This window comes from Mesitornis unicolor, unplaced genomic scaffold (assembly GCF_000695765.1).
Source record: "Mesitornis unicolor isolate BGI_N332 unplaced genomic scaffold, ASM69576v1 scaffold38847, whole genome shotgun sequence".
NCBI classification, from domain to species: Eukaryota; Metazoa; Chordata; class Aves; order Mesitornithiformes; family Mesitornithidae; genus Mesitornis; species Mesitornis unicolor.
In genome coordinates, this window is record NW_010197773.1 from 1 (window position 1) to 13261 (window position 13261).

At 49.2% G+C, this 13261-nt stretch overlaps 1 protein-coding gene across 1 annotated transcript in view; it reads left to right on the plus strand.

Annotated features, from left to right (window-relative positions):
* Positions 1 to 3971: 3971 nt before the first annotated feature.
* NRP2 (neuropilin 2) overlaps positions 3972 to 13261 on the plus strand; it is a 71079-nt gene continuing 61789 nt past the window's right edge. Inside the window, exons 1-3 of the mRNA XM_010188915.1 lie at positions 3972 to 3994; positions 7283 to 7301; positions 11355 to 11527. Coding sequence (XP_010187217.1) covers positions 3972 to 3994; positions 7283 to 7301; positions 11355 to 11527 — 215 coding nt within the window. The remainder of the gene's footprint in view (positions 3995 to 7282; positions 7302 to 11354; positions 11528 to 13261) is intronic.

The following is a 13261-nucleotide window of genomic DNA, read 5'->3' on the forward strand; positions in this document are numbered from 1 at the left end:
CGGGAAATCCCGGTCGCGGTACGCGCGGAAGCCGCGCTTTGCAAATGCCGGGCTGTCCCGGGACCTGGCGGATTCGTGTCAGGTTTTGGGGTGCCAGTGTGTTTGTTTGGTCTTTGCTTAAGAGCTAGGCTGCGCTGTCAGGAGGCGCTAGGATGAAGCCCCGCTGCTTGCGTTGGTTCGACTTGGGGACAGGCCCTGTGTAACCCGGCCGCTGGCTTTGGGTCTGGCCAACGGGGGAAGCAAGGTCCCCACCTACAGCAATCAGTGGAGGAAAAGGATATGTCTCACCCAGCCGCCCACCGCTCTCTCGGGGCTCCTTCTGCGGTCAGCAGTCCAGGAGCAGCCTGGCAGGACGGTGGTGCCAAGCCAGCAGCTGCTGAACTGTGGGTTTCTCTGCCCGCAAGTCAGAGACTCAGGATGTACCTCAGGCAGGGTCCGGAGTTGCGGTCAGACCCAGGCACCGTTGGATCCTGCCTTTCCCCCTGCCCCTCTGCCTTTCCTCGGCCACAGAGCAGCATGGCACCACCTCCCCCTTGGAAAGGGAAGTGGAGAGTCTCTTGCCTGAGAAAGTCTCTCTTTTTTTTGCAGCAGAGAAGCACAGATGTTCCCGGCAAACATGCTCCATGTACATTCAGTTGCTGGTTGGCATCGCCTTCTTCCTTATGGTTATAAAGGAAAGAAAAAAATCCCATCTTTTGTTCAAATAGGAAAACAAATGAATAGGCTCTTGATGGGGTGAGGAGAAAGGGCAAAGTCCTGGGAGGCCCCTACTGAGTATAACAGTCTTTTTAGATGGTCCCCGTTGCAGAGGCAGTGTCTGGTCTCCTGGAGTGGATATTGTGCTGAGGCAGATCGGGCTGTAACCTGCGGCTTGCTCCTGAGGGTGCACTGGCCAGCCTGGTTGCCATCCCTGTGGCTGCTGAGCCTAAGTGTGTGCTTGTGTCTGTGTGTGTACCTCCCTCTATTCCCGAGTAGGCTCGGAATCCAGACTTCTAGCTGGGAAGGGTTTTATGAGCCAACCATGTCTCTGACGCCATTCACTTGCTGTAAGAAATGTTTATTTGAACATGGGGTTTTCCCGGCTAAGCAGAGCATCACATGGTGTTTGAGCCAGCAAGGAAGTTGTCTTCCTGCAGCTGACACCAGTGGCTGTTTGCTGAGATGTTGTGGTGCTGCAAACCCAGTCAAATGACTTTATTGCTAGCCCAGTGAGCAAAGATATGGGGTAACGGGACATGAACCTCGATCAGGCTATGCTCAGATCTGGTAAATTAGTCAGCCTAGTAAGAAAAACATGCCAGAGGTAGATGGATTTATGTTTCAGTCTGGTGTATCTGAAAGCCTTCCCCCATTATGAAAGTCCCTCTTACAGTTCCCTAAGGGAGGTTAGCAGAGAGGGGAGATGTTTTTAATAGACAATAATATGATAATCCACATGGAAAGAACCCTTGTGCAGTATTTCTACAGTGAGAGATAAACAGTGCAGCTGCCAATTTGTATGTAGCCAAGCAAACCCTGAGATAACCATGGAGGGGAGTGGGTGGGAGACACTGGAAGATAAATCTGAAGGCTTGGATGGCTGTGTGTTTTTTATCTTCCCGTAAAAAGCAATCAAGAAAGAAAGTAACAGATTTGAGTGACCCAAGTGCTGAGCCGTTCAGACGATGTTTATGCAGCTCTGAGCAAAGCTCACTCTTGAAGCCTTCCAAATAGTTTGCTTAAAAGCTAGTATTTTTAGTAATGACTTAGGAGATGTAGCAAGGTGGGGGGAGGAAGTGGGGCGACCAAAACAAATTGCTGCCAAGCAGGCACACGGCTGCACACATAAAAACATGCGCACACACCCACGCGAGTGTTGAGTGTAATGCCTTTTGCCCGTTGTGCTGTTAACTTGGCTCTTACTGGGAACAAAAGCTTTTTTAGCCTGGGAGTCAGACAGTTGTCAGGAGCATCACTGAAAACGACTGATACAAGCTCAGTGGGGGGCTCTGACCCAGGTTAGGATGCTGCATTTTGCTTTCCTAACTTTCCTGCTGCAGAAGAATCATGGTGTACGGTGCCTGGAGTTACAGGCAGGCATACCGGTCCCAGGGGACTCTATGAAGGCGCTTCCTATCGCCCTGCTCTGCTCCTTCCACTGCCAGCCCTCTTCCCAGTACTTGCTCTGTGTTTGGTACCTCGTGCGTGGCTTAGAAGGTGAGAATGAGAAAGCAACTTGCTTTGCTGGGCTGGAGAAGGCAGCACTCCCCATCCCAGCAGCGTACTGCTCCGGGCAGGCGGGTGGGTTGCTGTCCTAGCAGAAATCTCCAGTGCTGCCAGGTTCCAGGATGTGGTGGCCTTGTATCACAGATAGCCTGAGAGGAGAAAGCATCCTTCATGGGGTTTAGGAAGCTGTCAGGTTCAGATAAGGCTGGGATCCTATCCTGTGGGATCCCCAGTTGTATTAATAAGGAAAAATTAATTTTTAAGCACTGGGATTGCTGCCAAATTATATGACCTCTGACAGACCAGCTGCGCTAGGAAAATAAATCGTCTGTATCTGAGACCCGTGATCCTATCTGAAATCGAAATAGAAAAAGTCGGCATTTAGCCACAATGGTGAGGGTGGACTGCAGCAGCCTGAGAGTAAACTGGAAGCGGCTAAACTTGCTCTCCATTGTGCGGTGAAGTCACCGCCACCGCGTCCCCATGGGTTCTTGGAAATACAGTTGTCTAATCTGGGAAGCGTGGAGAGCTGATGTGCCTGCACACACCTGAGCTGGGGCTGACAGTGTTGGCATGGAGGTGGGGGCAGAAGCGGGGTGCGAACGTTTTCAGCGCTACCCTCACTCTGTAACAGCCCTTTGACACATTTCTAATTATAATACACACACAGACAAAGAGGTAGCTGGGCTATTTTCGAAATCCCTGTCTACACCCTGGTGGAAACCGCAATACTAGCAACAACATAAATCAGGGCTGTTGCTAACAGTGTTGCACGTGGCTTAGCGCTGCAGTAGCATGGTTTTAATCATACGTGGAATCAAAGGGTCAGTCTTCTCCCTGCCTGAGCCAAATCGCAACCTCAGAAGGCCAAATCCTGAGCCAGGCTTGATGCCTGTGCAGTGAAAAGACACGAGCACAGACACAGAGGGGAGGTTTGTCAGCACGAGGTCGGCAGGCATAGGGCCAGACCCTCAAAATCACAACTCTGATCTGTAACCCTTTCTATATGCAAGCAGTGCCCGTGAACTGCATGGAGAAGGACAGTTAGGGTAATGCTGAGGTGTTGGGGCCCTGATCGCAGTGTTGGTGAGGCAGCTTTTTTGTAAACAGGGTGAGGAAAGGAGTACAAGCAGTGAGCCGGCATGCAGAATAGCCTGAAGTATTACTTGCAGGGATGCTGAATGCTTCTTCCCCTCTCTTCATACTTGATGAGTCAAAGAAAATGGGCTCCAGAGATGAAGTGCTGGGCTCCAAGTCTTTGAAACCTACCCTGATTTCTCCCTGTATATTTGAGACAAAGGCAAGGCATCTGCCCCAGCTGTTCTGGTGGGTCACCCCCAGCTGTGAAGTGCTGTCTATGTGGGGCTTGAATGCCTGCCTTGCTCTACATCCCTCCTAGGAAGATGGTGAAGACAAAGGGCACTGTCCTTTCATTCTGCTTACTTTTTGTTGAAGGGCTCCTTTGGACCCTGGTTTTTAGGGGATGACTGTGGGGAAAGGAGGGAGGAAAACGCCAACCCCTTGTGCATGTAAACACACACACACACTATCTCCCTGGTTCCTCCTCTCTCTTCACGAGCACACAAACCTCTACCTTTTCTCTTACATGCAGAGCCCCTCCACTCCCCACCACCTTGATGCCTGCCTGCACACACTCCTGCATCCTGCGCTCTCCCTCTCGTGCTGAGCCCCTGGGCAACTTTCTCCTTCACACACACCCCCCAGGCTTGCTCTTGCTTTCCTCTCTTTCTGTTTGACTGCTGAATATGTGCTCAGTAGGAAACAATGTGTTTTAGACACTCGCCAGAATGTGTAATAACTTCAGTGGTAGTAGCGAGGCTCAGCAGTAGCTGAATTTCAGCAAGCATTTGTAAAGGCTGAAGCGCTGCTGCTCAGCAGTGTGCATGGAGGGAGCTGTGGTGGGGCCTCTCCCGGGTGGCTCCGGAGGGGCTGCTTCCCCTCCCCTTCCATCCCGTCCCATCCCATCCCATCTGTGGGGCTGCCCACTGCTGAGGAGCTGCGTTTTGCTCTGTGGCTCCAACAGGGCCCTTGGGAGGTAGGGCTGAGGCAGGGGTGGAGCAGGATTCAGAGAGGCTCTGCCAGACACTTTGGGAAGAGACAGGAATTAACTGCCATTGCCCAGTGGGGAAAGCTAGGATTCTGTTTCTGTGAAGAATGGACCCTGGCAGATGGGCTCAAAAGGTGTGAGGGAGCTGAGAGGGTGCAGGGGGGAGATGGGAGAAGAGGCAGGCTTTTTTTCTTCTATCGAATTGTCATGATAACAATACTAATTAGTTTTTCAGGGGCATTGAACACCTTTCATCAAGCCTGAAGCTCTTTAGAGAGGAATCCTAGGTGGATTTATGGCTTGCTTTTTAATGTATGGAATTAGAAATGTCTCTCACTTTTCCTCTGTGGCTCTCAAACCAGGCTGTTATTGATGGCATTTGTGGGGGTGGCTCAGCAAATTGCTTCCCTTAATGTTGTTTCCTAGTGTAGCCTATAGCTAGGGTGACAGGCTGCCATGCAGGAACCCTCTGCTTTATTGCTGTCTCTGTTCTGAGCCTTCAAGCTTCTTTCCCAAATCTCTGTTTCCTCACCTGTGGTAGTAGTGAAGTTTCCTCAGAAATTACCTGATCTGCAGCTTGAAGGTCTCCTGAAGCTGCCACCTGTTCCTGGGAGATGGCAGTGTGTTTCCATGAGACTTCAAACCCTTGGGAGCCTAAGACAGAGGCAGGAGAAACAGGCGGGTTTCCTGCAAGTTCAATATGCAATCGTCCCCTTCTCTCACACATGTATGCGCGCACACACACACTCTCTCAAATAATTACCAAAGTAGCCAGGAGTTGTGATTGCAGACCCACCAGTTACATTCACAGGCAAGCTTGGAGAATAGTGTGCACGCATCTATATAAAGGCTAACACTATTAGGCTGGTTGTCCTGTTGGAATTGCATTTGCCTGTGATAGAAGATGGCAAATAACAAAGTTAGCAGAGGCAGCACCGTGTAAAACCAGGATATGAAATATCATCGAAGATATGAGGGTTGGGGGGTGCGGGGGAGGGAACCACCAACACCCCAAAGTGGCAAAATTTAAAGGTCAAGGTTGCCACTGACTCAAGTGGTACAGAGCAATGCCAGCCTCTGGAAGACAGCTATCCAGAACTGCAGGTGTGAAAATTGGCTAAACTCAGTTATTTCAAAGCAAATTACCTGGATTTGCTTGCAGGATTTGGCCCTCTCATTTTCTGTGGTGAAGCTTGAGTAGGTCTCTGTTTCAGGTTTCCACTTAATTCTTCTGTGGATTAACATGGCAAAGAAAGTGCAGGTATCAGAAATCTCCAAATCTTATCTTCTCTCATCCTCCCTCCAACACTCCCTTCTTATTTAAAAATAATTTAAAATAATCTCTTTTTGCAAAGACTCACAGCTAAAATGTTCCATTTGCTGAGCTTTCTGGCATTCCCCTCTCAGTGCTGTCTAGCACCATAAAGTGAATATATTGCATCCCTCCCTGGTTGCCTTAGGAAGTGGTCAAACGGCTGCATTCCTCAACTGATGGATTGGTGCGTTCCTTTCTTGCTTAAGCCCAGACAGTGTTTTTATGAGCCTGTCTTGTGACAGACTTGAGACACTTTGAATCAAACAAAATCCTAGTTCAGATCACAAAAGCAGTCTTTAAATTCTGCTTTGCTGTGCCTCTACTTTTAGGTGAAATTTTAGTTAAACTGGTAAAGGCCCTTGATGAAATATTCAGAGGACTTTCCCTGGTTGTATGAAATCCCAAGACATGGATGTGGGTACTGCTTTAGGATGAAATGTGCATGTAAGTGCTTTGTGTTGTTTGGGTGTGTTTGTCCATTAATTTGTTTAGGAAGCCTTTGAAGCTTTATCTAGCAATCCAAAGCAAACGTGCTTCTGCTAAAATGATCTATGCTACTGGGGATTAAATATCTAATCTTATTAGCTTCCTCTGCACTATGTCTCTCTCCTTGTCCAATGGCTAAGCTGTATCGTTTAAATCTGAGAGTTCACATTTGTGTTCCTGCCTGATGTGAAAGTTGTGCTGTACGGTTTGGGATGAGACACTCTGCCACATTAGCCGTGTCCAGATTCTCCCCCAGGGCCAGAGCCTGGGGAATGAGGCAGGATGAACATTAACAGTAATGAATCCTCGGCAGAAAAGATCTGTTTCTCCCCTCTGTGTCAGGGTTTGGCAAAATGCTTGGGGGCATGTGGACCTTGAAAAACTTCACTTGTTAAAGAACTGTTTGAGTTTAACAGGACTGAAATGTAGAGCCCTGAAACAAGGGCTCCCGCCAAGTTTAGTAGCTCAGAGAGCAGTAGGTCGTGCATGCCAGGACCCATATTTTGCTGTACTGTCAGAGGTTTGGCAGGGCAAATCTACTCTGCCCAGCACTGAATCCTGGGATGTAGAAATCTTCTGAGGTGGTTGGATGAGAGTGTGGAGCTGGGCCATGAGGGTCTCATACGAGGAAGAGGAATAAGTGATGAGGCCAGGTGGTGCATCCCTCTGCCATGGGACTCATGGGATCTCTCTTCCTTGCTCCTTTGGTGCCCTCAAAGGCTACTCTTTCCGAGCAGCACAGATACCAATGCTGCTGCTGCTACAGAAATGCCCTAAACTTTATGCGAGGCCTGAATTACATCGCCAAAGTAAACTGAACCCAGCAGATCAAAACACATGATAGTTTTCTGCTGGACGCTACAAGCTCTGAGAGGCTGTAGTATGCGTGTTTGTTGTGAAACAGGCCTCTCTAGTGATGATTATTTTTGTTACAGGCAGAGTTGGCTTTAGCTTCTGTGTTGAAGGTCCAACAATAACAGCGAGCGCTGCTCTCCTGGGGTGAGGGAAATCCAGAGGGGTTTAACTGACAGGAAATTCAAGTAGGAGAACACTCTGCTCCCAGCCTAAGGTTTCGGCATGCACTGATGAGCTGCAGAGCTGAAAAACCCCAAGTGTGGGTGGAGGTTCCTGGGGCCTGGCTGTTATTTTTGGGTCCCCTGAGTGATGATTGCTCATTGGCAGCATGGGGGGCTGGATGTCTCCAACAGGGCAGGGGAAGAGGGGTCTGCCCCTTGCAAAAGATGAGGAGCTCAGCTGCTGATACTCATCTCCATGGAAAACTTTGGAGCTGCTTGCTGAATGCTGCGGTGTTTGCAGGAGCCTGCCCTAGGGAGCTTCTCCAGGTCTTCCTTTGGTATCCCTATGGCTTGATTGTCATCCTCTGGTGTAGTTCCCCTGTTGGGGTGGTCCTGTAAGGAGAGGGTTGCTGGGAAAATGTAGGTCATGTGGTGGGCCTTAATGAAGGAGGGCATCTGGGGACTTCCCATCCTGAACACAGCCTGCTCTGACACTGCCAGGGAGTGCCAACCTCAGAAGCCTCCATTGAGGAGCCCGCTTGTTCTCCTGTGGCCTTGCTAGCAGCACAGCACTGGCCCCTCCATCACGCAGGCTGGCAGGGGCTCCAGCAGTTTGTTTTCAATGCCTGCATTTTGCTTACTGAGCAACGGGATGTCCCACGCACCTGGCAATCTTGGCTATTGCTTCAGAATTTAATTTTAATTTTATTAAGTGAATTCAGGGCTCGTGAAAGCTGCCAGAGCCCATTAGCTGTGGAGCATGTCTTGCTTCCAAAGCATACAGCCTGGGCAGTAGCCATCCCACTCACCTTTTTTCCGTTTTCTTTTTGTTGGGTTTTTTTTTTTATGGTATGTGCTTACATGGATTCAGTGCCTCAGTTTGAAAGGACATATTTATGTAGAAGCTTGACCATGTACTGTGTACAGAACAGGCCTGATTTTTTTTCTTTTTTTGATAGAAAGCCAGTGGTTGGCATGTCTGCTGAGGCAAACCCTTTGCCCCGTCAGTGGGCACAGTGATAATATTTTTTGGTTGCAGATATTTATCTGCTAGATACCAGTGAATCAAAACAGAAAAAGCCCAACAGAACAACTACAAAGTTATTAAAGTAATTTTCCCTCTTCAGATAATTCTAAGAAGCTGCGGTTTCCCTGGTACACTATTGTCTACCATGTGGCCTGGTGCTGTGTGTGGACAAGGCAGTACTGTACTGAAGTAGTCACCTTCATTTCGCTGGACCTTCTTGGGGAGGGATGAGTGAGAGGACAAAATCTGTTCCTCTGAGAGACACAGACAAGCTTTCCTGCAGCTGGAAAGCTTTCCCTGCTGCGGAAAGATGATGAAATTTTCCTGGTGGCATCTGGACACCTGAGGGATTTGGCTGGTGCTCCTGTCTGCTCAGTGGTTTTGCCTGCCTATCCTGTTTTGCTGCAGGGGCCACAGTTGCAGAGAGCTGGGCTCCAGCCTCTCTCACTCAAGCTGTCATCACCAGCAGTTGAACTTGGGCATCAAGCTGACCTGAAATCAGGATTGAGCCCAGGGATTTCCTTAGCTTGGTCCCGCTGACCTGCGATGGCCTCGCAGAGCAAGGGAGAGGTTTTGAGATCAGGGTTAACTTGGGTTTCCGCTTCTGAGTTCACTTGTCAGTGAAGAGCCAGAGCAAGCTGGAGCCTGATGTTCCCATTCACATTGCAGTTCCCTTCTAACTGGTTGAGTTGCAAAGGCTCACAGGGTATTCATAGTATCTGGCATGAGTAAGGGGCTAGCAACTTCTGAGTGGTGGGTGATGTTGGTGGTATCAGCCTAGCGGGTAGCATGTGTGTGAAAGCTGGAGAGACGGGGAGGGGATGACGAGGTGTGGAAGGATTGACTGTATTTTCATTGCTTCAGGACTTTGCCCTTTCCAAGAAAAATAATCTGCAGCTTGAACATTTCTCTTTGCTGGAGGGGGTGGACATGTGTGCAAATGAGGTGTGAATTTTTATGAGAAGGTGTGAAAGTGTGTACATGAGTGAAGTGTGAATTACACGTCTATTTGTACGTGTATGTCAACAAGTCTGTGAATTTCTTCTTTCCATGTGAATGTCTCTTTCTCTCTCTCCCCCAAACCCACTTCTACACGTGTGTGGGCAAATATGCCTTGCTGAGAGAAAAGATTGGTGCAAGAATGTAGGTTTGTAAATGTTTGTGTGTTGAGCAAGCTCTTCTGTGGAATAAAACCAGATGTTGGTATTCTCAGCTCTTCTGTGGCGGCGACGCAATTTTTCCCCTTGTATTTTTCAGGACACTTAAAGGATTATTTTAAGAAAAAAGGGAAGGCTGCAGAGATGCCTTTGAGTGTGTGAGAAGAAAGTTATTTTGAAGAATGAATGTGTTGGAGGGCATGAAAAATATGGGGGAAACTGAGAGAGTGCTTTTTCGTGATGAAGGAAGCCTCATTCCCTTATGAAAAGCCCTCCTGCTGCCCTTGTTCCCGCACAGGGCACGTGTATTTTCTGCAGGCAGCAGGTTGTTTATTCAAAGTGGTCTTTTCGGGAAGCATTGCCGCCAAGGAATCCTGCCTCACTCCTGCTCCTTGCAGCAGCTCCAGTGAGAGGGCAGTTTGAAAGTGGGCTTTGCTCCACGGAGAGCAAGTAGACTCATGGCAGCCTGGCAGGGGGACAGTCCCGGGGCCTGCTGGATCCCGTGGCAGAGGGACAGAGTCAGACCCATGCCCTAGCGTTGAGCCCACAGGAGCCTGCACTGCTTTGCTTCTCCCTGGTGGTCTCGGGGCTTTGCAGTGAGTGCCTCTGTGGAAGGGACAGGGACAACCCTCAATGCCAGGGTAGTGGGGAGCACCACAGAGACCTTCAGCCCGCAGAGCCTATGGAGTGTGGAATGTGTGGTTACTCTCCCACACTGAGGATGATGCCCCTCCTGTGTCTTGGCTCCCTTGCAGACATGGGATATGCCTTGGGCTCCATTGCAAGGTGTGCAAATCTGGGCCCTGGGAAAGCCTACCTGCACCCTCTTGTGGGACCAGAGCCCTCTGGGACTGAGGGGAGGCTGTGGGGACAACCCACATGTGTTTGTATCCTTTGTTGTACCCCACTGCTTGTCATCAGGAAGGGGAAAGCCTTTCTGCAATGCGAGACTGGGGTCACTCAGTATTCCTGCCAGTCTGCCCTGTGGAAGGGACTAGGGTTTTGCTGGGTTTTGCCCATTTTGCCGGATCTTTGGCCATTTTGCTGGGTATTAGGAGGTAGTGCTGTCTTTGGAGGCAGCTGTGTCAGCCCATGGAGCCATGGTGCAGCGGCAAGGGATGGGGGGGCAGTAAGAGGCACGCAATAGGGGTTCTGTGGAGAAAGGGACTTTGTTGGGATTTGTAGTGCGTTATCAATTGACCCTGTGATGCAGACTTTCCTCCCAGCAAGTAATGCAATAATAAATTTGATTTGCAGCGTTCATGAGATTAAATGTTTTTTTGAAGATGAAATCACCCTCTAGGGCCTGTTCTAACCCAAAGCTGAGAGTGCTTTCTCCACTCACCATGCAGCCGTTGCCAGCCATTTGCGGGCTAGCCCCACAAAACCACTAGTGCTGATTATCCACATCTGCAATTCCAATGGCTGGGTTAGTTTGAAAGGTTTCAGGAAGCAGGAGGCCAATCTGCTGAGTTGGGGTGGTGGGGTCAGGCAGGGTTGGAGAAGGGAGGACACAGCAAGCAGAGAAGGGTTGTCCTCAGCTCTGCCATCAGCCATGTGGGTGGGCCTGGGCTCACCATCAGCCCCACTGTGCCTCAGTTTCCTTTCTTGGGATCAACAAAGCTTTCTGTACTTCCGCAGCTGTACTGAGGGGTCATATGCATCCAAATTTTGGTGTCTGTCAGAGCAGCTGTGGGAGGCTGCCACAGAGCAGCTTTCAAAGGAGGCAAAAGAAGGGCTAAAATGAGGTGGCTCCAGATCTGATATCAATCTGTCTCTTACTTTATGGCTCTGTAATTGCCTCGGCAAGAGCATTTATTTCTCTTTTCTGGTCTGTGTGAAATGTGGTATGTAAGCGTGACAGGAGGTGGAGTGGAAAAGGAGTAGGTCTGTTGTGTAGAATATTTGCCCTTGACCAGAGATTAATATGAAATATTGGAGTACCAAACGGATGTCAACGGCCTGGAGAATGGTCTTTATCAGACCACCCCTAGCAGTGGCCTGGAGGGACTGGCTGTGCACGACCGATGCCCAGAACCCATTTCAATGCCTTGTTCCCTTCTGTGTCTCTGCAGCTCAGCCGTGTGGGGGCCGCCTGAACTCCAAGGATGCTGGGTATATCACCTCCCCAGGGTACCCCAATGACTACCCCTCCCACCAGAACTGCGAGTGGGTCATCTTTGCCCCTGAATCCAACCAGAAGATTATCCTCAACTTCAACCCTCACTTTGAAATTGAAAAGCACGACTGCAAGTAAGAGCCTTCCTTTCTAGTATATAATCACTTCTTCCTGCTTTTGCCTAGCAGTATGGGCCTCATGCTTCCTTGCACACGAAAACAAGCATTGTCCTGAGCCCCCATAGTGCACTGTCTTCTTATCTTTCAGGGGCAAATGTGCCTTTACCAACTGGGTGGTTATAAGGTGCTGCATTGGACACATGGGATGAGCCTACTCTGCATTGGACACATAGGATGAGCCTACTCTGCATTGAACTAGTTCTTAAGAACTAGTGGTTCTTAACTCAGCCTGATATCACCTGAAAGCAAGAGCTAACTGGCTTTCAACCTGAGTTTGACTTTGGTTAAAAGGCAGCTTGTTTTTCTCGGCATCGAAGTGGCCTCACTGTACTTGTAAACTGTGCTGGGAAAATGGAGCAATTTCCTGGCATGTAACAAGGCAGAGATATGGCACGGAGAGCCCTAGGGCTGGAGACCCAGGCCTGGGCCATGTGAGGCTGGGAATTTGGGGGCCCAAGCTGTCTGGGCTGGATCTGACTCTCTACAGTGCTTATTCTGCTGCATTTGGTAAACTGGGAGTTTGGGGTTTTTTTGCTTTTTTCCTCTTCTAAGAAGGGACTCAGAAACTAGATGTCCAGGAAAAACAATTAACAGCTAGTAAAGAATAATTAACAGCATCAAAGGGCACCATAAAAGACTGAGTTAATAACATGGTCTCAACAGTTGTATAAACCTGTGTGTTTACCCTGGAATCCACAGCCATCTACAGGGATGCCTGGGCTGTGAAGGAGCTTGGGGTCTGCTAAAATGGGTCTGACACAGCAGTCTTGCCAGACGTGGTGGTCCTGTTGATTAAAAGGGGTTTATATATGGAGAGGGGAAACTCTGCAAAAAGGACAGAGAGACAGGGGAAGCATTTATGGGGCTGTAGAATCAGTCCTGTGGAGAACAAAGAATTCGGCATGGGTTTGATGTACTGAAGGTTATGAAGTGTAGAGCTGGATCCTCAGCTAACATAAATCAGCATAACTTCTCTAACTCTAATGAAGGTGTGCTGATTGATTTCATTGGGGATCTCATCACCTCCTACAGGTAAGACCTGGGCTAATAAAGCTTCAAGCACCATGAACTCTCCCTTAAGTCAGTGTGTGTGCAAGGTGCTTAGCACTTTGCAGGATCAGGCCTGTGTTTAGAGAGGGAAGAAGGTAGAGAAAGATTTAATGTGGGCATAGATGAACACAACAAGGCCTTGTTGATGTGGATGAGAGTGATGGTTGCCATCAGATTTTATTATTGCTTGTACAGGCTGAATTGTATAGCCTTCTCATAGCTAATGCAGTTGTCCCAGATACACAGTAATAAAAGCTTTATAGGCCTATATTTGCAGTCTGCAGAGTATGCAATATATATTAGGCAGGGCAATGTTGTGTGCAGGGACGGGGTTTTGCTGGGCAGGAGAGACTCCGGCTTCTGCCTCTCCAAGGCCTTGGACAAGCAAAGTCAGGTTGGTCAGAGCCAGAAACTCCCATGGGCACCTGGCACCTCCACATGTAGGAAGCTGTCAGTTTCAGCTCTGAGCACCTTGGGCAACTTTTGCCATGTTTTGCTGCCAGTGAGAGAGCAGGGTCTGGTTCTGAGCTGCGGTGTGTGCTGGAGAGGCTGCCTGAGTGCTAGAGTTGTTGTCCCCTTGCTTCTCTCTACTTTACTGTGGCAAATCTTTTGAGTGGCTGCTGCTTGTTCTTGCTCTTT